This window comes from Hyaena hyaena, unplaced genomic scaffold (genome assembly GCF_003009895.1).
Source record: "Hyaena hyaena isolate Hyena2069 unplaced genomic scaffold, ASM300989v1 scaffold_343, whole genome shotgun sequence".
Lineage (NCBI taxonomy): Eukaryota > Metazoa > Chordata > Mammalia > Carnivora > Hyaenidae > Hyaena > Hyaena hyaena.
In genome coordinates this window covers 338499-359443 of record NW_024080975.1, presented here as the reverse complement: position 1 = coordinate 359443, position 20945 = coordinate 338499, and the positions used below count along the sequence as shown (strand labels likewise).

At 56.2% G+C, this 20945-nt stretch overlaps 1 protein-coding gene across 1 annotated transcript in view; it reads right to left on the bottom strand.

Annotated features, from left to right (window-relative positions):
• Positions 1-6585: 6585 nt before the first annotated feature.
• LOC120243438 (transmembrane protein 132C-like) overlaps positions 6586-20945 on the bottom strand; it is a 114165-nt gene continuing 99805 nt past the window's right edge. The window contains exons 4-7 of the mRNA XM_039249567.1: positions 14135-14340; positions 12787-13060; positions 11606-11797; positions 6586-7855 (exon numbers count right to left, since the gene is read on the bottom strand). Coding sequence (XP_039105498.1) covers positions 6665-7855; positions 11606-11797; positions 12787-13060; positions 14135-14340 — 1863 coding nt within the window. The 3' untranslated portion in view covers positions 6586-6664. The remainder of the gene's footprint in view (positions 7856-11605; positions 11798-12786; positions 13061-14134; positions 14341-20945) is intronic.

Here is a 20945-nt window from a genome sequence, read left to right as displayed (position 1 = left end):
CATTCTTTTGATGGCTGAGCAATATTCCATTGTATATATACACCTCATCTTCTTTATCCGTTCATCTACTGATGGACACTTGGGCTGCTTCCCTGATTTGGCTAGTGTAGATAATGCTGCTGTAAACATGGGTGCGTGTATCCCTTTGAATGAGTGTTTTTGTATTCTTTGGGCAACTAAGCAGTAGGCAATCACTGGATCATAGGGTAGTTCTGTTCTCAACGTCTAGAGGAACCTCCAGACTGTTTCCCAGAGCAGCTGCACCGCTTTGCGTTCCCACCAGCAGTGCATGAGCGTCCTCCCTTCTCCACATCCTCGGAGCACCTGTTGTTTCTTGTGTTGTTGGTTTTAGCCGCTCTGACAGGTGTGAGCTGATATCTCATTGTGATTTTGATTTGTATTTCCCTAATGGTAAGTGATGTTGAGCATCTTTTCATGTGTCTGTTGGCCATCTGGATGTCTTCTTTGGAGAAGTGTCTGTTCATGTCTTCTGCCCATTTTTTAATTGGATTTTTTTTTTTTGTATGTTGAACTGTATCAACTCTTTATATAATTTAGGTACGAATCCTTAACGGATATGTCATTTGCAAACATCTTCTCCCATTCCATAGGTTGTCTTTGTGAGAGAATAAATTTCTGTTGTCTGAAGTCACTCAGTTTGCTACAGCGGCCCCAGGACACTGACACATGCAGTAATTCCCAACATTCATGATGTAACAGGTTCCTGCCATGCCCAGGTACCAGTGAGATGTCCATCTGATGTCATTCAGATGTCCCTGAATGATGATTTGGGAAGAGCATCCCATGATCAGATCTGGTGAGCCAGGGTGAACTTGCTGTGGGGCGTCCCCCGATGGTGTTCAACAGACCTCCGAGTCATCCCACCCCAAGCGATTTCTGGTTCTCCACGGCAACATCAGCTGCCTCTGGCTTCAGGGCCTTTGCACCTACCCTTGTTTGTCTGCAGACCGTGACCCAGAAATAGTCTTGTGTCGTGACCTGCCAAGCAGTCCCTTCCACAAACGCTGCCCGATTATTCTTCACCACATCAGCGTATGTCCTTTGTTGCGCTATTTATTTGCAATCTGGTATCATCTCATTGATTCTGTTCATATCTGTGTTATCTGCCTCACCCCCCATGGGACTACGGGCTCCACACGGATAGGGACCCCGGTGCTCCCGTCTGTGGTCATATTACAGAGGCTCGTGTCTCAGCCACTGCGCGGTCTCTGCGTGTACTACCTGACGGGACGGGGGAAGGTACTTCACCCTCTGTGCCGTCTAACCCCGTCCGGTCACAGCAGCGTGACGGCTCTCTCCTTCCCTGGCTGACACCGTGCTCCTAAGGTGCGGCACTCAGTCCTCACAGATGACAGGGCCCAGCGTTCCCACCGTGCCCTCACTCGGAGGACAGAGAAAATCAGAGAAAATGTAAATCCTGACCCCGAACTTAACCCACGTTTTTAAGATCAATGAAATTTCACAGTCTGGTAATTTCTTTCCACCCAAATGCCCTTTTTGACAGAAAAAAAAAGGCTTTTGGACATTTTTGGTCAGTAGAATATAAATTGGAAAAAAATGTCCCAATTTGCTTCACTCTGTGAAACATTATCTAATGTTCTCCCTGAAAGAGAAACCGTAACAGGGTGACCTGACTTTCCTCTCCTCCTCAGCATTTTTTATAAACCTTACTCCATCCAAACTTTCCAATGAGCATCTACACCTCAAAGAGCTGCTAAGTCAGAGCCCTTGGGTTTTCCTTTTGTTTATTCGTTTGCTGCGTAGAAGGAGTTAACAAGCCTTTCCGAACAAACACTTAGGAAACCCGCCCAATGCAGTTTTTTTTTTTTTTAATGTTGTATTTATTTCTAGGAGAGAGAGAGAGAGACAGCGTGAGCAGGGGAGGGTCAGAGAGAGAGGGAGTCACAGACTGAAACAGGCTCCAGGCTCTGAGCTGGCAGTCAGCACAGAGCCCGACGCGGGGCTCGAACCCACGAACCGCGAGATCATGACCTAAGCGAAAGTCGGACGCTTAACCGACTAAGCCACCCAGGCGCCCCATGCAGTTTTCCCAGCTGGAAATTTCAAGATGCAGAAACTAACGCAAAACCTCAGCATTTGTTCAAAGGTTTGACTGACTTGGGCCGCTGTGAAGAACTTGGCTCACATGCCCATTGGGAGAGCTGCCCTGTCCCGTGCACTTGGCCGCGTTCTCAGCAGCGCGGTGGGGGAGGGAGTGACTCCACGGATGTGAGCTGGGCTCCCGCTCTCCCCACCTGTGCGGGGCTGGGAGTCTGTCCGGGTCAGCCAGCGGCTGGCACGCCACCCCGTGTCGGCCAAGCCATGTGTCCCCATCAGAGGCTGTCCTGGCGTCCACCTGTGTCCCAGGTGCCTCCTGTCCGCCTGACTCTGCACCCCTTCCTTCCAGCACCCAGCACCCCTGGCTTTTAGGGGACCCCTGCCTCCTACCTGCCTGGGGGCATCCATTCTCCCAGCGGCTCTTAACCAGAAGCCCCACTGGGAGACGACTGTCAGCTCAGCCTTTAACGCCTCTGTATCATTTGCTGCCCTTAGATTCCGAGTCACTGTCCCATTCACGCCCAGTTCAGGGACTGGCGAGTGCCTCACGGCGCAATTGCGCGCGGCTTACAGGGCTCCCTTCCCTGCAGCCCCTCTTCTCAGGCATCTGGGTCCACAGCTGCGCCGCCTTCACAGGCCTGGGTGTAGGTTCCGTCTGTCCAGCCCGGCGAGCCTGCTCTCAGCTCGGGCTGTGCCATGGTGTTCAGGCTCTGAGTCCCGCAGGCCAACTGCCTGGCCCCCAAGAAGAAGAGCGGTGGGTGGCACACGGGCTCACTCCACTGGCTCCCCACCGCCCTGGGGTCTTTGACCTGCGACGCCCACGCCTGGACGGCTCTCCGGTGCCTTCAAACAGCTGCTTTTTAGCCTTCACACGACTTAGAAGCACTTGGATGGAGGCAACCGGCCCCCGGCCACGGAAGGTGAGGCTGGCGCTCCCCCTGACCCCTTCCCGTCGTCCCTGGTGCCCCGCCTGCCTCTGGATGCACCGTGATGCCTCGCTTGACAAGCAGGTGGTGCTGTGTTCAGATGAGCGGCTTGGCCTCTCCTCCGGGTGGACGCATCTCGGCCAGCAAGGCTGGGGCTTGATTTCAGTCTTGGGCTCCCGTCCCCCCGGCGGGGCCCCACGTGCACCACGCCGCCTGTGCCCCACACGTGACCGTCATCACCATACGTCTTCTATCAAGGGCCACAGGCCCGTCCCTGTTCGTGACGTCGAAAATCAGTATTTGCACTTTGGCCTCAACTGTGGAAGAAAGAAGACTCCTGAGGACAAAAGCGTGGACGTCCGCCTCAGAAGCAGCTGTTCTTATGCTTTACTTTGCTCACGCACTACGTTCAAAACTGAAAAAAAATTTTAAAGCCAGATCTGTAATGGTATGTTTTCTTTTTTAAAAAATATTAAAATTTTTTTAGATGTTAATTTATTTTTAAGAGAGAGAGAAAGACGGGGCAGGAGCAGAGGAGGGGCAGAGAGAGAGGGAGACGCAGAATCCGAAGCAGCTCCAGGCTCTGAGCTGTGAGCACAGAGCCCGCCGCGGGGCTTGAACCCACAAACCACGAGATCACGACCTGAGCCGAAGTCGGACGCTTAACCGACGGAGCCCCCAGGCGCCCCTGAAATGCAAGCTGTAGACGTACACTATGTTAACTTGGAAAATAACAAAGATCTTCCAATTTTACAGCCAGTCAGTCCCAGGGGAAACGGGACCAAGCAGTCACCCCAACTGGACTCTGAGCTGTGCCCCCACCAGAGCGGGTGTCCCCTGAGCCCCCTGTCCCCCCGCCTTACGGACCACATGCGTGTTTGGCCAGGACCGCCGTCCGGCTTGCTGCAGGAGCACGCGGTGGGGCTGCGTCTGATCCCTCCCTACGCCCAGGGAGCGCCAACCAGAGCCCTCCTTCCCGTTATCTGGAGCCTTCACCTTTTAAAGAAACGTGTGAGAGGCCCCTGGGGGGCTCAGTCAGCTCAGGTCATGATCTCACGGTTCGTGGGTTCGAGCCCCGCGTCGGGCTCTGTGCTGACAGCTCAGAGCCTGGAGCTGCTTCAGATTCTGTGTCTCCCTCTCTCTCTGCCCCTCCCCTGCTCACGCTGTCTCTCTCTCTCTCTGTCTCAGAAATAAATAAAACATTTAAAAAAATAAAGACACATGTGAGCTAGTCAGGTCGGTAGCTGGATTTGGGAACGGACACCCAAGGTGTTGGAGACCGTGCTGTCCCACTGACCGCACAGCGTCCAGCCGTGCTGTGCGGGCACCGGGATCTCCTGGTGCCTTGATTAGGCAAACCTCACAGTCACATTAACCGCGGCAGCTCCGCACGAGAAGAGCCGCTGTCACTTGGTGACGCTGCGGGAATGATGACCCTGCTTGGGGAGTGGTCAGGGGCCTCCCAGCAGGATAAAGATGCCGGCACATCTGGGCAAATCCAGAGGTTTCCTGGAGCTGGGGCTTCCCAGGAATGGGAAGTGACGGTAACGGGCATGGAGTTTCTTTTCGGGATGATGGAAATTTTCTACAATCAGTGTGGCGCCGGAGGCCCAACTCTTCGAACAAACTAAAAAGCCACTGTATTGTATGCTTCAAACGGGTTAATTCTATGGCAAGTGAATTGTGTCTTAATAAAGCTGGTACTAAAAAATACATCCTACCTTATCTTCTACCAAAACGTTCTCTACCCCCAACTAACCAACAGCCCCCACGGTCCCGCTGAGACTTCAAACAAACACAAAAACAGTCCCCATAAAAGCAACCCTTTCCCCTGGATGGGACTCGAGCCCTTTCCATCCAGTGTCAAGGGCCCCTCTCTCTCTGGGGCGGATCTCAAACCCGCGGCCTCCGCGTCGCCCCGGAACTTGTCAGGAATGAGGTTTCTGGAGCTCCCGCAGCAACCTGGGTTTTAGGAGCCCTCCTGACACGCGTGCGGGCGGGCGTGGGAGCCGCCGGGGTGGACGGCCGTGGACGAGAAGTCCCAGGAAGCCGCGGGACCCAGAGGAAGAAAGGAGGAGGTTGTTGGTGGCTGCGTTGTCACTCGGGCCGTGTAGACAGGTGTCTTCTGCAGCGAGTTGTACATTTAGGGGGAGAGGAAGTCGGAGTGAACTGAAAAAAGAAACACCCCACAAGGTACTGACTTGTCAAGGCATGGAAAGCATTTTAATGACAATTGGCATCACAGGTATAAATAAATATCTCCTTTCCATCTATAATATGTGCTGGAAATACCTTTTTTGAAAAGGTCACGAGGCTCCAAGGACCCTTTCTTAGCTACTGATTTTAGTAATTTAAAAAAATAAGAATAACGAGCCTCCTGGGTGAGCGGCGCCTACTGGGAGCGGGGACCCCGGGCCTGGGGGGTCACCGAGGGGCGGATTCAGGACGCGGCGCTCCTCTCTGCCACACACAATCGACTTTGGATGAGTGTGTTTTTGCAACGTGCCGCTGCACAATTAGGCCGTTAAAAACCACAGTTGACTGACAATCTAACATAGATTTTTATCATCTGGGTCCAGGCTGGTAGGCTCCGCCCAACAGAGTCAGAGCAACAACTCCAATCCCTCCCAGAGTTTGGAGCTTGGTTCATGTCTCAGCCTCAGGGGTCTCGTGACAGATCTACGGCCCGAGGAGGAGCAGAGTTTCCTCAGGGAGGGTCTCCCACGTGCGTCTGACGGGACCTCCCCTGACACGGGGGCCCCTGGGGGCCGGGCTCTGCGGGCTCTGCGGGCTCTGCGCACTCGGTGGCCCGCTGGGCTCCTCGGAAGAGCCTGGGGCAGTGTCCCGCCCACCGGCTCTGGCCTGGGGGTGGGTGTGGTGGAGGGCAAGGTCAAGCTCAAGGGACCGCCTCCCCTCCCCCTTTGAGTGTTAAACCCCGGCGGGCAGATGTCAACAAGGCTGGAGGGGATACCGAAAAGCGTCAAACTTACTACTTAAAGGATGTGTAAATGCAGACCGTTTCTAAGAATTCACCTGATGTATAAAGTGTGTTTGATTTAGGGAAAATGTACCATCTGGTGCTTGGAAATAAACATTAACTACAAATCAAATGGCAACTTAGGACACAGAGAAAACCTGTTGGAAGGAGGGCGGAAAATGGAGAGAAGATTATCAAGGAAAGATTGAAAACCCTGATTCCTCAGGCCCAGAGGCCCCCGGGGCTCGGGACCGACTCCTCCTCGCTGCGCGGCCTCGGAAGCGGGGACACTGAACTCGGACGGGAATGGTCTCTCAGCGGGAGCTCGTTGCCGATTTTGCTACTTTATTAGAAATATAAATAAAGAGATGATTCCTTCTGTCTTTTTATTTGTCTTTTTGCATTTTTTTAACAAATAATTTTTGGTAGCTTGTCTGGGTTATGTTTCGACTGGTAAAATCATCTGCCTAGTGTGGGCCCTGCTGCAGTTCGGGGGCTCGGTCAGCGGCCCACCCAGAGTTGGCTCCGCTGAAGCCAACTCGAAACTGCCATCATCGACGGCTAGAAAAGTCCCTGCTACAAAAGACAGGTGGCCCCTCTCAGAGGCCCCAGGACTCGCGCAGCCTCTTGGTGGGAAGGGGACGCCCTGCAGCCGGACCCGCTGTGGAGCCCAGCGAGGGGCCTATGCCTGTTCCTTGAATTTCTCCAGGTAGTGTCTGAGCTCCCGGGGGGCGCCCGCGGCCACGTCCTGGCACACCCACTTGATGTCCTCGCCCCCGCCACCGCCCAGGATGGAGTTCACGGTGGGGCAGCCGCTGTCCGGCGAGACGGTGGTGAAGGTGGTGAACTTCACCTTCTTCCTTCTGGAGGTGGGCGAGTGCAGGGGCTCGGGCTTCGGGTCCCTGGCCCGCCCGCCCCCCGGGTCCGGCCTGTGCACCTGGCCTTGCACGTGCTGCTGGGCGCCGCCGTCCAGCAGCAGACGGCCGCTCTCCTCGCTGCTGCCCGGCCCGCGGTCCAGGGCCGTCGTGTGCTCGTCTCGCGGCAGGGAGCCCTCGGCCGCGTGCTCCAGGAGCTCGGCCTCGTTGCCCAGCCACACCCAGTCGTGCGAGTGGGTCACGGAGGCCTGGCCTTCCAGCGGCACCTGCTTGTGCCGGTACTTGAGGGCGAACGTGGCGCAGTTGATGAGGAAGACGAGGATGGCCAGGCAGAAGACGCCCAGCAGGGCGTACATGCCGATCTCCAGGTCGCTCAGGCCCCGGGGCGTCTGCACCAGGTCGCTGGCCCCCAGCCCGCTCCCCGCGCCGGGCACGTCCACCCGGGCCGGGAAGTTGGTGAAGTCCAAGGGGATGCTCTGCAGGGGGCCCTCCCCGGACGGCCTGCCCAAGTCCGGCCGGCCGCTCGTCACTACCCTGCGGTCCAGCGGCGGCCGGGCCGTGGTGCCGCCCCTGCGCAGGGCGCCTTCCTCGCGCTCCACGGACGAGCCGCCGTGCGGGGGCCCCTCGGGCTCCTGAGCCTTCTGCCGGCGGTCACTGGCATGGTTCTTGATCTCGCCCTCGTCGCCGTTCCCTCCGGGACTCGAGTCGGCGTCGTTCTGGCCGAACTTGACCCTGACGCTGCCCACGCCCACGGCCAGGACGCTCTTGCGTTTGGACTTCTGGCACGCCTCCGCGATGGTCATGTCCACACGGACCAGGGGCCCCTGGCCTTCCCCTTCGGCCATCACAACCGGCCACCTGGGGGAGCGGGCCTGGGGGATGGACACGACGGCCTCGTCCAGGGAGGTGGCCGTCAGGGCGAAGTCCCTGGTGTCGTAGATGTCGAGGGGCGCCACCGAGCCGTCGCTGAGGTGGAGCCACGTGCTGACCACGGCTTCCTGCGGGGAGAGAGGCCGTTAGGAGGTCGGCAGCGTGGGGTCCGCCCACTTAGGAGCCTGCCCGCGGCGCAGACCAGACCCCAAGGAGTCAGGAGCTGGACACAAATCCAGGCCTGGGGGCTGACGGGTCTGAGGAGGAAACATTCAAGTTTTACATCATGATCAGAGAATCGCTGTGATTGGAATAAGAACGCAGGCAGACACGCAGGTACGGCTGGGGAAACCCGCCAGGAAGCCTCCTGAGATGCCGCCACGGCTTTATCCCCAGACTCGGCGTGGAGCCTGCAGACCCCCGCAGCCGTGCTGGGGCTCCCACCTCGCTTACGGGGGTCCAGCCTGCTGCCAAGCCTGGACGGCCCATGATAATCTCCCTACCTCGGGATCCCTGCTCACATCTGCGAAGTCTGTTTGGCCCCCCGAGGTGAGGCATTCACAGGCGCTGGGACGCGGCCGACCTCAGCACCCCCGTGTTCCAGCCGCCACACTGGCCGCTGCGCCTCCCGGGAGCCCGCACCCTGCGTCCTCTGCGCCCGGAGTCACTTTACCCTCAGAGCGACACCCGAGGTAGGTACTGTCCTATCACAGCTTCGCATGCTGCAGGTGAGGGGCGGGATCATGGATAGCATGGGTGGGGGGGTCAGGGAAGTGGCACAATACGGGGTTTGAGCCCGGCGGTCGGTCCGGCAGTCCTCGCCACCGCCGACGCTCAGCACGATACTTTTGATGTGTCTGGAACTCTCCCCTGTTGTCTAAGACCAGACGTTTAGGGACACATGTCAGAAGCCCACGTCCGACACCGACCCCAGGGGTCTGTTGTGAGTCAAGGATCCTGTACCCCCTCTGGTCCTGGCCTCTGGACATGACGACCGAGGGCCGAGAATCTGACGTGAGTTGTGAGTTAAATGCACTGCTGCACTATTTCTCCTGGTCCATTTTTGTGTAAACAATCCTGTTTCCCCAACAGAAAGTGAGAGTGTGAACCCCCCCACCCCAGGGTCTGAGACGGACATCTACTTGGCCCAGACCCTTCCTATCCCTCTCTTCTGGCTGGGGCTGAACACCAGCTTCCCTTTGGAGCACCGAGTCCTCCCCACTCAGAGTGCGAGCCCTGCGGGGGGTGGGGGGGGGAGGTGTGGAGAGGACTCCTAGAAACAGTGCTCCCGTTGAAATTACCCAACGGCTAGTTTGCAAAGCAGATTAGACACGTTTGGGAAGAGAGTCAGCGTCCAGGGAGCCGGAGCTAAGGAATTTACCCAAAACACAATCACAGGAATACAAAGAAATGGGACACTCGAAAGGTATGATGGGAGAAAGGAAGGATAGTATGAGAGCGACCGACAGCTTTCGGTGAGAAGTTCCACAGGGAACGACTATGGAGAAGGCAAATGGGGGACAGCGGTATCCACAGAAATAGTGCCTGGACATTCTCTAGCATTCAGGACAACTGGATCTAGCTTGACCTGAAGACAGCTCCCCGGGCATGAACTGATACATACCCATGTCTGCCTGGACCCAGCCAGGGTCTGGTCTTTGTCCCTAGTAACTGCAGGCCCAGCCAGCACCCGCTGCATGAGAGGAGGGGGTGAGGCCGTGCCCGAAATCTCAGGACAGCTCAGCGCTCACTGTCGGCCACCCCTCTCGGTGTCTGCCCGCTCAGCTTCCAGCGGTCAGTTCTGCAAGATTGTTTTGTCTGAAGGCATTCCCTGGCCTCCGGGACCTGTGTGGTCGTGTCTGGAGCCAGAAGTGCCAAGGAATGAACACCCCCCCCAAACAGCCCTCAACAACGACTGACAGAAGATGTGACACGCATCCCAGCTCCCCAGGCCCCGGTCAACACCGGCTGGTGATTTCTCCAGAAGACGCAGGCCACCGCCGTGCGCTGCTGGAGCCTGCGTCCTTGATCGTGAAGCCTCGTGGCAGGCTCAGCTTCTGGGGGATCAAAACTGAGGTGACATGGCTCAGTGACTTTGCTTCCCCCCCCCCGTCCCCTCTGTCCACAGCAACTGGCAAGTCCCCTTCTAATGGCTAAATCGAATGCATTGATGCTGGCCGATTTCTCATTTCATCCTTCTGTCCTGACTCTGAGAACAGACGAGGCGCAGGCAAGGTATCTGCTATCGCCCTAGTATTTATGGATGTAAAAATCCTCCCGACTTTGGATTTCAGAGCTGAAATATCAAGAGCAAGGTGCCAACCTTCCACACGCCAAGGCCTAGGATAACGACACTCTTCACACGGTCTGCAGGTTCATCTTCCTTGACTTTCCGTCCTGAACTAATTTTTCTTCACAAACTGTAGATGGAGAAAGAACTTCACATAAAACAAGCCCCCCGAATGGCAGACGATCCAAATGACGCTTTCAGAACCCCGCGGGCTGGCCCAGGTCCGTCTGCAGCAGCGCTGCTGTGTGGTTGAGCGTTGGGTCCCTCCATTAGCTCGTTCCGGTGAGGCTGGAAGGCAGCACTTGCCCAGGAGGAGCCAACACATTTCCCCCAAGATGAGAAATTGGGAATGACTTAAAACAACGCGTGGCCAGGGATGATTTAGAGCTCCATCCTTTCCAGAGTCGTGTCTGCAAGTCGAATGATCTACATCCATAAATCCCCCCGAGTCAGCGCGGGGACCTCCAATCACCATCAGCCGATGAAGACAGATGGGAGACACTGGATGGGGGTCGGGGCCCCTGCCCCCCAGCCAGGAAGGTTGTGATGCCAATCATCCCCTAATGAATTACCCAATCTCAGCAAATAGCTCCGTGCTCTCTGCCTTGTCTCCCCACTTTCCTCCACTCCCCTTGCTGGGCTCCGTAGAGAGTAGAGAACAGCACACCCCCAGGAGAGGGGAGTCGGAAGCCAGCGATGGGGGCCTGACATGGATGTGAATGTTCCCCAGGACCCTGCTGCCGACACACTGGAGCCAAGTCAGCTAGCTTCACACACTTTCCGGAATGATCCGCCCTGATCTTTGGAGCCTGGGGATACAATGAGATGCCACTCCCGTGATTATGCTGTGTTCTGTGGTGCAGCCGACCTTAAGATAGGGAGATCTGCGTGGATTATGTGGGTGAGCCCCGTGTAGACACGTGATCCTTTCAAGGCAGTGAGGTTTCTCTAGCTGACAGCTGAGGGGAGGTTAGAGATTTAAGGCATAAAAGGACTCCATGCACGTTGCTGGTTTCGAAGATAATGGGTTTTGGGAAATGAGAAGGAACATGGGTGGCCTTAGGGAGCCGAGAAAGCCCCCCCCCCCCGCCACAGAACAGCTGGCAAAGACACAGACACCTGTCACAGAAGTGCAGCGACACGAACAAGCATGGAGGCTGACCGATTATTCCCCGAACACGCCAGGAAGAGTCCGCCAGCTCTCTCTGCTCTCAGCCTGTGGGCCCTGAGCTCCCCCTGGCCCCCGGCCCACCGAGCTGAGCCCGCCCAGGGCCCCGACCCACCAAGCTGAGCCCCTCCCCACCCCGGGCCCCCGGCCCACCGAGCTGAGCTAATAAGTGGGTGTTGCTGTAAGCCACCGAGCCTGTGGCAACAGGAAGTCACTAGCGCCCACCTGTGCACTGGGCGTCACCTGTCTGGTTCATGGCAGAGCCTGTAACTGGCATGCCGCAGCCTTGTGGCTTTTCACAGCCCCCATCACTGGGTCGGCTACCCTGCCCCGTGCCTCCCTCCTCCTGCCCCTCTTGCTGAGTCAGATACAGCAACTGCCCTGCGCCTCTAGGCCTCTGCCTTCTAGAACCATCCCCACCTGCTTGGGAGTCCGAAGCAGCTCCTGAGCGGTGGCCACCGCTGTGATGGTCTTGCTGTCCTCTGCACTGGGGTGGAGGGTGAGAGACAGCCCGGCCACCAGCTGGATGGCCAAGTCCGTCACTGACACCTTGTCATCCAACACGGTGACCGTTTTCTCTGCCAGGATGGAGTCTGACAGCGGGGACAGTACCTGTGGGATGGACAGGATGGAAGACTGATTCCCAGATTCTGGAAGCTTCCCCGGCAACTTCCTCCTTCCCCCAGGCCTGGGGCAGCGTGGGGGGCGGTGGGGAGGAGCCACACACCCTCACTAGAGATACACCAGCCCAGGCCATGCCTTTGCAAGGGTCAGATAAAGCCGCCCTCCCCAAGACACTTTAGCTCTGTGGGGAAATGACAATCGATATTAAAATCCATTCTGTTTTTAAAGGGAAATGACCCCTCTCACTGGGATGAGGCGCTCTAGTATGATGCACAGCTTGGTTAACCGTGCATGGCAATCCTGCTGACCAGGCTCACGAAGAGTCACACAAGACTTGACTTTGTGCAACCTGAATCACGTGCTAAATGAACTTGACCTACAGGATTAACTGTGGGACCTGAACTTGAACTACGGGATTAATTGTGGGGGGACTGAATCATAGCCTACTCTCCCCCCAGAGGGTGCAGTCACTTCGGAAAAGGGTCATCACTCCCTGTCATATGCGTTTCCTTGAACAAAAAGCATAGTAGGACTTTGAAGAGAGTTTTTTGGATGGATCCATGGCGGAATGACTAAATGCCTCATGGGAAGGAGGGAGGCACCCTCCCCTGGCCATGGGCGTGAGCAGCATGCAAGGGAGGGGAGGGGGCTTCTGAGAGGCATAGGAGATGTAGGTGTGGACAGCGGGATGAAGGGCGGGGGGTGAGGGGCAGGACGGGGGCTGGCGGGTGTGGGGAATGGAGGGCATAGCGCTGAGAGGGGGGACGTGTGAGGCGCGGAGGGGGTGTGGCCATCGTCTTCCCAGTTCTGCTCATGAGGACGCTGGGAGCCCCGGGGCTGGTCCTCGCTCACCTTCTGGTGCCCCGGGGATGCCGCCCTGGGCGCCAGGAATTGGGCACCACGACCGCCCTTCCTGGGAGCCGCCCCCCGTGCCTGGCACGGCGCTCAGGGCAGCAGCGGCGAGCTCCGGCCCCTACCTGGATGGTGGTCATGCCGACCTCCCGCCCGACCAGCACCCGGTTGTCCTGGAGCGTGGCCACGCGAGGCTCCTCCAGCTTCATGAAGTCTGCGACCAGGTGGGTGACGTCCGCCTGCCAGTCGGGGCCCAGCAGGCGGCTGGGCTGGCCCCACGCGCCGGCGCCCTCGGCCACAAACTGCGTGAGCACCCGCACGGCGGCGTGCTGGTACTGCAGGGCACAGCCTCGGCCCCGGCGCTCTTCATCGTCTCCATCCTCGCTCTCCCGTGTGGGCCTTGGGGGGACGAGGAGCTCTCAGGTCCCGGGAAAGGGCCGGGACACTCGAGTCCCAGGCCAGACGGACAGGAGCCCGCCCAGCCTCCACGGGGCAACCTCCAGGCGGGGGCCTCAGGGCCCCACGGGAGTGCTGTTAACAGGCAGCACCGAGGGTTAGACGTCTTTCCTGGAGACATTTACTGACAAACGGCTTAAGAGCTAATACTTAGGAAGCCTCCACTGTCCAATAAATAGGTAGCATGTGCCCATTTATAATTTAATTTAAATGAATAAGAATGAGGTAAATCAAAAATTTAAACTTCGTGGGCACGCAAGGTATAAACCAAGTGCTCCATAACCATGTGTGCTAGTGGCCGCCATATTGGAGAATGTGGTTCTAGAACATTCCACTACTGCAGCAGGTCCTATTGGGCAGAGCTGTATTACTCTCTTGAGATGTGACCTTCAAGCTGCCCACGTATGGACTCTTAATCTCATAACACTTATGTTATTATTCTTATGTTCTGGGGAGGGAGGTTAGGGACCCTGCCCAAGCTCACAGAGCTAGAAAGTGGCAGAAAGACTCAGGTCTGCCCTCCCCAGAGTCACACAGAATAAAGAGCCGTTTTTTAAAGAGCAAACAGTAATACCACAGTCCAATATAAGTGCAGTTAAATTTTATGTAGTAATTTGGTGCACACGGTGCTTATCAAGCTTATGGATGTTCACAAAGCACAGAAGAAGGAATCACTGTTTGGCTTAGAGAAAATAACCCAAAATTCAGATTCCCCAGGGCGCCGAGGGGCTAGAAAAATCTGTCTCTTCTGTCACTTCACTTTGCGGGGGGAATAGAGTCTACGAGAAGCCCAAGTGCAGACAGCACGCGGCCTGGGGGCCATGAGGACCCCGCCGCTTCCCAGGCTCCTTCCTGGCTGGTTATCTTGGGCCTCGGCTAGCCTGGAGAAAATGTAATCAAGCATTGTACCGGCGTCTGCCGCGTGCGGGGCCATGCTGGCTCCGTCGGTGGTGGTGTGGTCGGTAACTAAAACCACTGTCACCGCCCCTCTGGTACATCCTCGCATCCTGGGCTCACCTCTTACTGGCCACAATGGGGACCCTCCAGCCTTTAATCTGGCTCAGCTCTGTGTCCGAGACCTCGATCTGCAGAGGCAGTCGGGGCACCCACACGGTGATGTGCAGGGGGGCACTCAGGTGCTGGTAGGTGAAGTTCACCACCGCATCCACCTGGCCCTTTATCTCCTTGCCGTTGACAAACACGTAATCACAGCCGTCAGACACCTTCAAAGACAGAAAGGGGATAGAAAGGTCACTGGGTCTGGAGACCACCCTTCTTCATTGTCCTTTTTTCTCTTCCTTCCTTCCTTCCTTCCTTCCTTCCTTCCTTCCTTCCTTCCTTCCGCAAAGCACGCATGCTTAATTTAGGTTTCTCCCAACGTAGAGCCTGAGACAAGAATTCAGTGCATTTGGTTTACCCGGGAGGTGGCTCTGGGAGCAGAGTGTGGGAGGAGGTGTGTTTTTCTTTCTTTCTTTTCTTTTTTTGCTGTGAATCAGTTTCTCTGGAACCTCATGAAAGCCTACAAACTTGTCCGCCTGAAGGATAAGGGGCAGGAATACTATCTCCCAGCTCCTCTCTCACTGCCCCTGCGTGTTAACTGCCCTGCACTTCCAGGCTGAGACACAGGCGCATGGCAGCCGAGAAGGCCCCGGGATAGAAGACGGCGGTAGCTCCAGGTGGAAGGCGGTACCGGCCCTACGTGAGCTGAAACCTGCACGGATGCACAGTTGAGGCCGAACTCTGAGTGGGGCCCAGAGGTGATGTCTGCTCAAAAATGGGCCACACCCACGTGTCACCCCAACCAGCCCCCGAGGCCCTGCACGGTTTGTACTGCCTTCCTCTCCAACCCGACTCACTCGCCCTCCATCACGCACAGCCCCAACAGTCTCGGAGACACCGGGCCTTTGCACGCGGGACTCCCTTTGCCTAGGAACACCCTTCCTTCCCTGCTGGCCTGGCCAGGCACCTCCCCGACCCCCAAGATGGTTTATGTATTTGTATCGTAACTGCTTATCCTGCGAAGGGCAGCGCGGCCATTCCAAAGCATGTTCCCTACCTGTGTATTCCTTCCCTTGTTTTTCGAGGCCGTACCGTGTCATTGCCTCAGGAAAGAGATAAGATAGAGCACAAAGCAAAACAAACATATAGAAAATAAAATAAAAGTCTGCAAGCATTAAGACTGCGTGTTCCAGAGTCTAAACCCTTAGGGAGATGAATCTACACACAGCCCCATGGACATCTTGGCTGGATGAGCTCCGTGGACAGGGGAGGGGCCGTATGCCCCTAGGGAACGTAAGCAGAACATGTGAAGACTACAAGCCCCTGCTCCCAAGGCCTGGGCAATAATAGTTACATCTCTTGGAAATTAGACTGGGATTATGTTCTGCAGCCTTAATGAATTGAAAATTGAGAAGAGAAATCCAGTTGGGTTTTCAAGAAATGACATGTCTTGCATATTCAAGTTTATAGGATATGATTTATACTGGCCTGGTGTGTCCAGATCAACCACCAAACTATGAGATACTTGAAGGAAGGAAGTACATCTTTTTAAAATCTTTGATGCCTTGGTTCTTCACACCGGATGCTCAAGAAGCAGCAGCTTGGCAGAGTGGACACTGAATGGACGAATGCCTGTATGTATGTATGTATGTATGTACGTACGTATGGATGGATGGATGGATGGATGTGGGGGTGGATGCATAGATGAGAGGATGGATGAATAGATGGGTGGGTCAGTGGATGGATAGGTGCATGGATAGATGGATGGATGGATAAGTGGGTGGATTGATGGATAGGTGAGTGGATGGATTGGTGGGTGAATGAGTGGATGGATTATTGGATGGTTGGATGGATGGATGGATGGATGGATGAGTGGATGAATGGATTGTGTGTGTGTACATAGATGCAGGTGGATGAATAGATGGATGGGTTGATGGAGAGCTGGATGGATGAATGAACTGAACCCTATCTTCATGGGAATACCTGCTTCAAGACAACCAAAGAAGGATGATCTTAGGGTGAGGGGAGTCGTGATCAGAGACTGAGACATGATGGAGCCAAGATCAGTGGAAACACAGAAGTTTACTTGAAAGCTTCCAGAAAGGTCTCAAGCAGTGTTTCCTCACTTTTTTGGGGTCACCGACTCCTTCGAGAACACAAGTCAAGCTCATTCTTGCTATGGAAATGCATATACCTATGGTTTTGTGTGACATTCCAGAGTTAATGAAGTCACACATGGACTCCTCACATAGCACTTAACATACCAAGCTGTAATTGCCAATTTGCTTCTCTGTCTCCTGTCGAGACTGTGCACACTCTAGAAGAAGCAGCATCTCCTTCGTGGGGTCTGTGGACTCAGTTAAATCACATCGACGCTGAGCAATGAACTTGCGCGATCACCCTCTCTTTCCCCAGCCTCCGGGAACTATGGATGGCTACCCCGGGCCCAATTTTCATCTCCAACTCTCACTTCTGTTTGGAAGGGCAGCTGGTGAGGGCTGGGCTGAGCGAATTTCCTCCATCTGCCGGGGACAGAGGCAGGAGCAGCTGGGAGGGGGGCACACGGATGGGTCCTTCTCACTCACGGTCAAGAGTGGTTTAAAAATGTTTACCTACTGATTAAGGGTGGAAGCCAATTTTAGTTGCTGTCCCTGACTTGCCATTAGCATGGAAACACTGTCCTGGATCTGGGCAAGCATTAGCATAATAGCCGAGCAAGAGTTATATCAGTAATCACTTCTTTAATCAATGTTGTAATTTACAGACCATTGACTTTCCTCATTTATTACCTTCCTGAGCTCTGGTGGGAGGGAACCTGGCTGATCCAGAATATATAAATAATTAAGAGGAACGCCAAGGGTATGGAGTTGCGGTGCATGATAGAGCCATTGTCACTGCTATTCCTGAAGGTGTCATAAATGTCTGGGGAAGTCTCTGGATGCATTAATCATCTCCTAAGTGGCTAGAAGTGGGAACCACAATATCACAATATGAGCTGGCTTATCTGCAAAAAAAGAAAGAAAAAAAAAAAGAGGAACCGAAAACCCAAAGGAATCCTTTCAGTCCCTTGGCTTTGTTTGGGACTCTTTTTCATCTTTCACGGTGGATGGGCCTCCTGCTGAGAAGGCTGCCCGCTGGCCTCTGCCCACTCTGACCTTGAGAGTATCTACTTTGAACGCATGATGGCCACTGACCCAGCCACTGAGGTCTGCTCTTGGGACCTGGAGAGGCCAGCATGGGTCTGGCTTAGCAGCACATGGTGGGCAGACATCTTCTGTTGACGTTGGGCCTTGACACCTTCCTGGTGACGTCACCTTTCCCTGAGGATCCGCTCGGGGACCACTTTCCATAGGGAGAGTAAAGCCTGCTGGTCAACCATTGACTTCCAACGTGACTTCTGACTGAGAAAATAGCCAAGCAGGTTCTCAAAGTTGAGCATCAAGAGGGCAGGTCGATGCAAAGACTGTTGGACCCTCCCCCAGAGTCTCACCTCCCGCTGGGGCCCCCACACCTGCATTTCTAACAAGGTCCTGGGGGTGCTGACGCTGGGGACCACAAATCTGGAGACCACACGCGGAGACTCACTCCTTCAAGTAACGCAGTTTCCTTCCCTTCTTCTGTTTCCACGGCGTCTTCATTTCCTGTCTTGGTCCGTTCGGGCTGCTGTCCGGGAATAGTACCACGGGTGGGGGGTAAAGAACAGACACCTGGTTCTCACACTTCTGGGGGCTGGAGGTCGCAGATGACGAAGCCAGCAGTGTCGGTGGGAGACTGTCCTATCTCGTCGCTGTGTCTTCACATGGAGGAAGGGGAGACAGAGGGCTCTGAGGTCTCTCCTAGGAGGTCACGAAGTCCATCCCCGAAGGCTGCACCCTCATGGCCCAGGCACCTCCCAGAGGTCCTACGTGGTCAAAGCATCACCTTGAGGGTGAGGGTCTCAACCTGGGAATAATTTAGTGCGTCCGCCTCGGTGCTAACGCCTCCCAGCTTCCTCTCAGAACCCAACTGCTTATTCAACGTCTCCACTTGGATCTTAGTTAGCATCTCATGTAATATGTTTAGAAATCAAACTCCTGGCTTAGCGGTTCTTTTTTTTTTTCCTGCTTAGGAGCCTGGGGGCTGGAAGTAGAAATTAAATTCAGATACAAAAACTCAGATCTACATTCCCTACACTCCCGAGCACACACGTGTGCTTGCTCTGCTCACACACAAGAGTGCACGGCCCTGTGCAGTAGTAGTGCCTTGTTTCACATCTGCGTGGCACCTTCCTCACGCGGGTCCTTTCTGGAGCTACGGGCCGCGGCCGCGATCCCGTTGCGTAGACGAGAAAGCGGGGCTCGCTGAGGCGGCGGCGTGCCCGCGTGGGGCGGTGGGGCGAAGGCCGGCGTCTGTGAGCAGCGCTGCTGCGGGAATCGGCCGACGGCTGGGACCGTGCTGCCTTCCCGGGCGGCCTCTCACGACGGGGCTGGGGTCGCTCTTTGTGCCATGTGGGCCTTGGGTCACCTCCGTTCCTGCTGGCGGGTGGGCAGGGACAGGAAGGGGCTGACGGAGGCGGCTGGCCAGTGAGCCTGATAGGATCACGTCCACAGCCTCTCCACGAGGGACCCCCGCCCCAGTCTCTTCGTTTACCCCCAGGGAGCCTGGGGCTGGGTCAGTCCCAACCTGGGCAGGGAATGGATGCTACGCGCGGCCCAGAGGACGGCATGACAAAGGGACTCTTTTCGAAGGTGTAGACAGGACCACGGGAAACCGGCAGGTGATGGCTCAGCCCGCGAGAGGTACAGGGATGGAGGGGTGAGGGGCATCCTCCAAAGTCCGCGTCCACTCGGGGCCTCTGAATGAAACTGGTCTGGAAGTGGGGTCTCCGCCGACGTACTGGGCTGACGTGAGGTCATTACCAGCCCGGGGGGCGGGCGCCAGAGGACTAGAGTCTGCGTACACAGAGGCCAGGACGCAGACGCCAGCGCTCGGAGGTGATGTGGGGACACAGGGAGACGCGGGGAGATGTGGCCACGAGGAGCAGCAGGGACCGCAGCCACCGGGAGCTGGAGACCTGACCCCCGGGCCCCTCAGAGGGAGCGGCCTCTGGCCTCCGGGGCTGTGGGAGAACAGCACTGCCTTCAGCACCCCAGTGTGTGGTCATTTGTCACGGCAGCCCCGGGACACCGGGGCACGTGGCACCACCGGAAGGGCCAGGTGGGGGCAGCTTGCAGAACAGCATGGGCTCAGCCAGGTCAGGGGTGCCACCTCGGGGAGCGGGCACCTTGGTGGACAGTGCAGTCGCTGTCGACCCGCAAGCTCGCTGGAAGGGCCCAGAGGGATGAGGGCACTGGCCTCTCTCCTCGCCCTGCCCCTGTCTGGGGACCCCCCTCCGGCCCCGCCCACGGGGAAGCGGGATGACCAGGGCTCGCCCCGAGCAGGAGGAGAGGGCAGAGGGATCCGAAGGGACATTGCCAACACGGAGAGCTCGTCTCCACCTGGAAGGTGCCGTCTCCACCTGGGGCGCACGCTTACAACGGAGTGTGAATCCCAGAACCCTTTTAAACTCTGGACAAACCCTTAGTGGGGTACAGGCCCTTCCCCGATGCACGCCTGCCGTCCGTCCCGTGCGTCGCCCATGTGCCTTCTTCTGTCCCCTGTGCCCCGGCTGCCCTTCCACCACCTTCTACCTTCTGGTTCTCAGCTGGCGGCCAGTCCCCGCAGGGGACATCTGACGGTCCTTAGAGCTTTCTGGTTGTCACAACCAGGGAGGGCTTGTCACAGCCGGAAGATGTGCACTTGGCCTCTAATGGCTGAAGCCAGTGACCCCGCCCCGCACAGGACGGCCCTCAGCAAAGGGTTAGCAGAACCCGAATGTCGACGGCGCTGAGGTGGAGAAACGCTGCCTTCCTAGGACACCAACTTCCCAGAGGCTCTTTCTCTGACATTTGCATTTAAGATCACAACTCCCCGGCCCCTTCCCTGATTTATTCGTTTATGGCTCCCCCCCCCCAAGTGTGTCACCTATTTATCGGGGTCAGAATTTGTCCTCATTCTCTAGAACACAAACTCTAGGGCCACAAAGCTTTTTGACTGTTTTGTTCAGCGTTGCATCCCTAGTGCCTAAAATAGTACCTGGTGCTCAGGTGTGGGGCTCACCACACACTCCCTACCCCAAGGGCCACTCAGAGCTGCCGGCTCCCCCTCCCTACCCCTAATGCACCCAGGTGCATGCACAGACGCACACACAGGTGTGCACGCACAGGTGCACGTACGCACAGGTGCACACATAGGTGTACACATGCACAGGCATACACACAGGTGCACATATGCACAGGCATACACTCAGGTACACATACACACAGGTACACACATAGGTGCATGCAGACACAGGTGCACACATAGATGTATGCATGCACAGGCTTACACTCAGGTGCACATACACACAGGGGCACACACAGGTGTACACATGCACAGGCTTACACTCAGGTGCACGCGCACACGCACAGGCTTACACTCAGGTGCACACACACAGGTGAGCACGCACAGGTGCACATACACACAGGTGTATGCATGCACAGGTGCACACACCTACAGGTGCACATACACACAGGTGCACACACAGGTGTATGCATGCACAGGCGCACACACAGGTGCACACACCTACAGGTGCACATACACACAGGTGCACACACAGGTGCACACACCTACAGGTGCACATACGCACAGGTGTATGCATGCACAGGTGCACACACCTACAGGTGCAGGCACAGGTGCACATACACACAGGTGCACACACAGGTGTATGCATGCACAGGCGCACACACCTACAGGTGCACATACACACAGG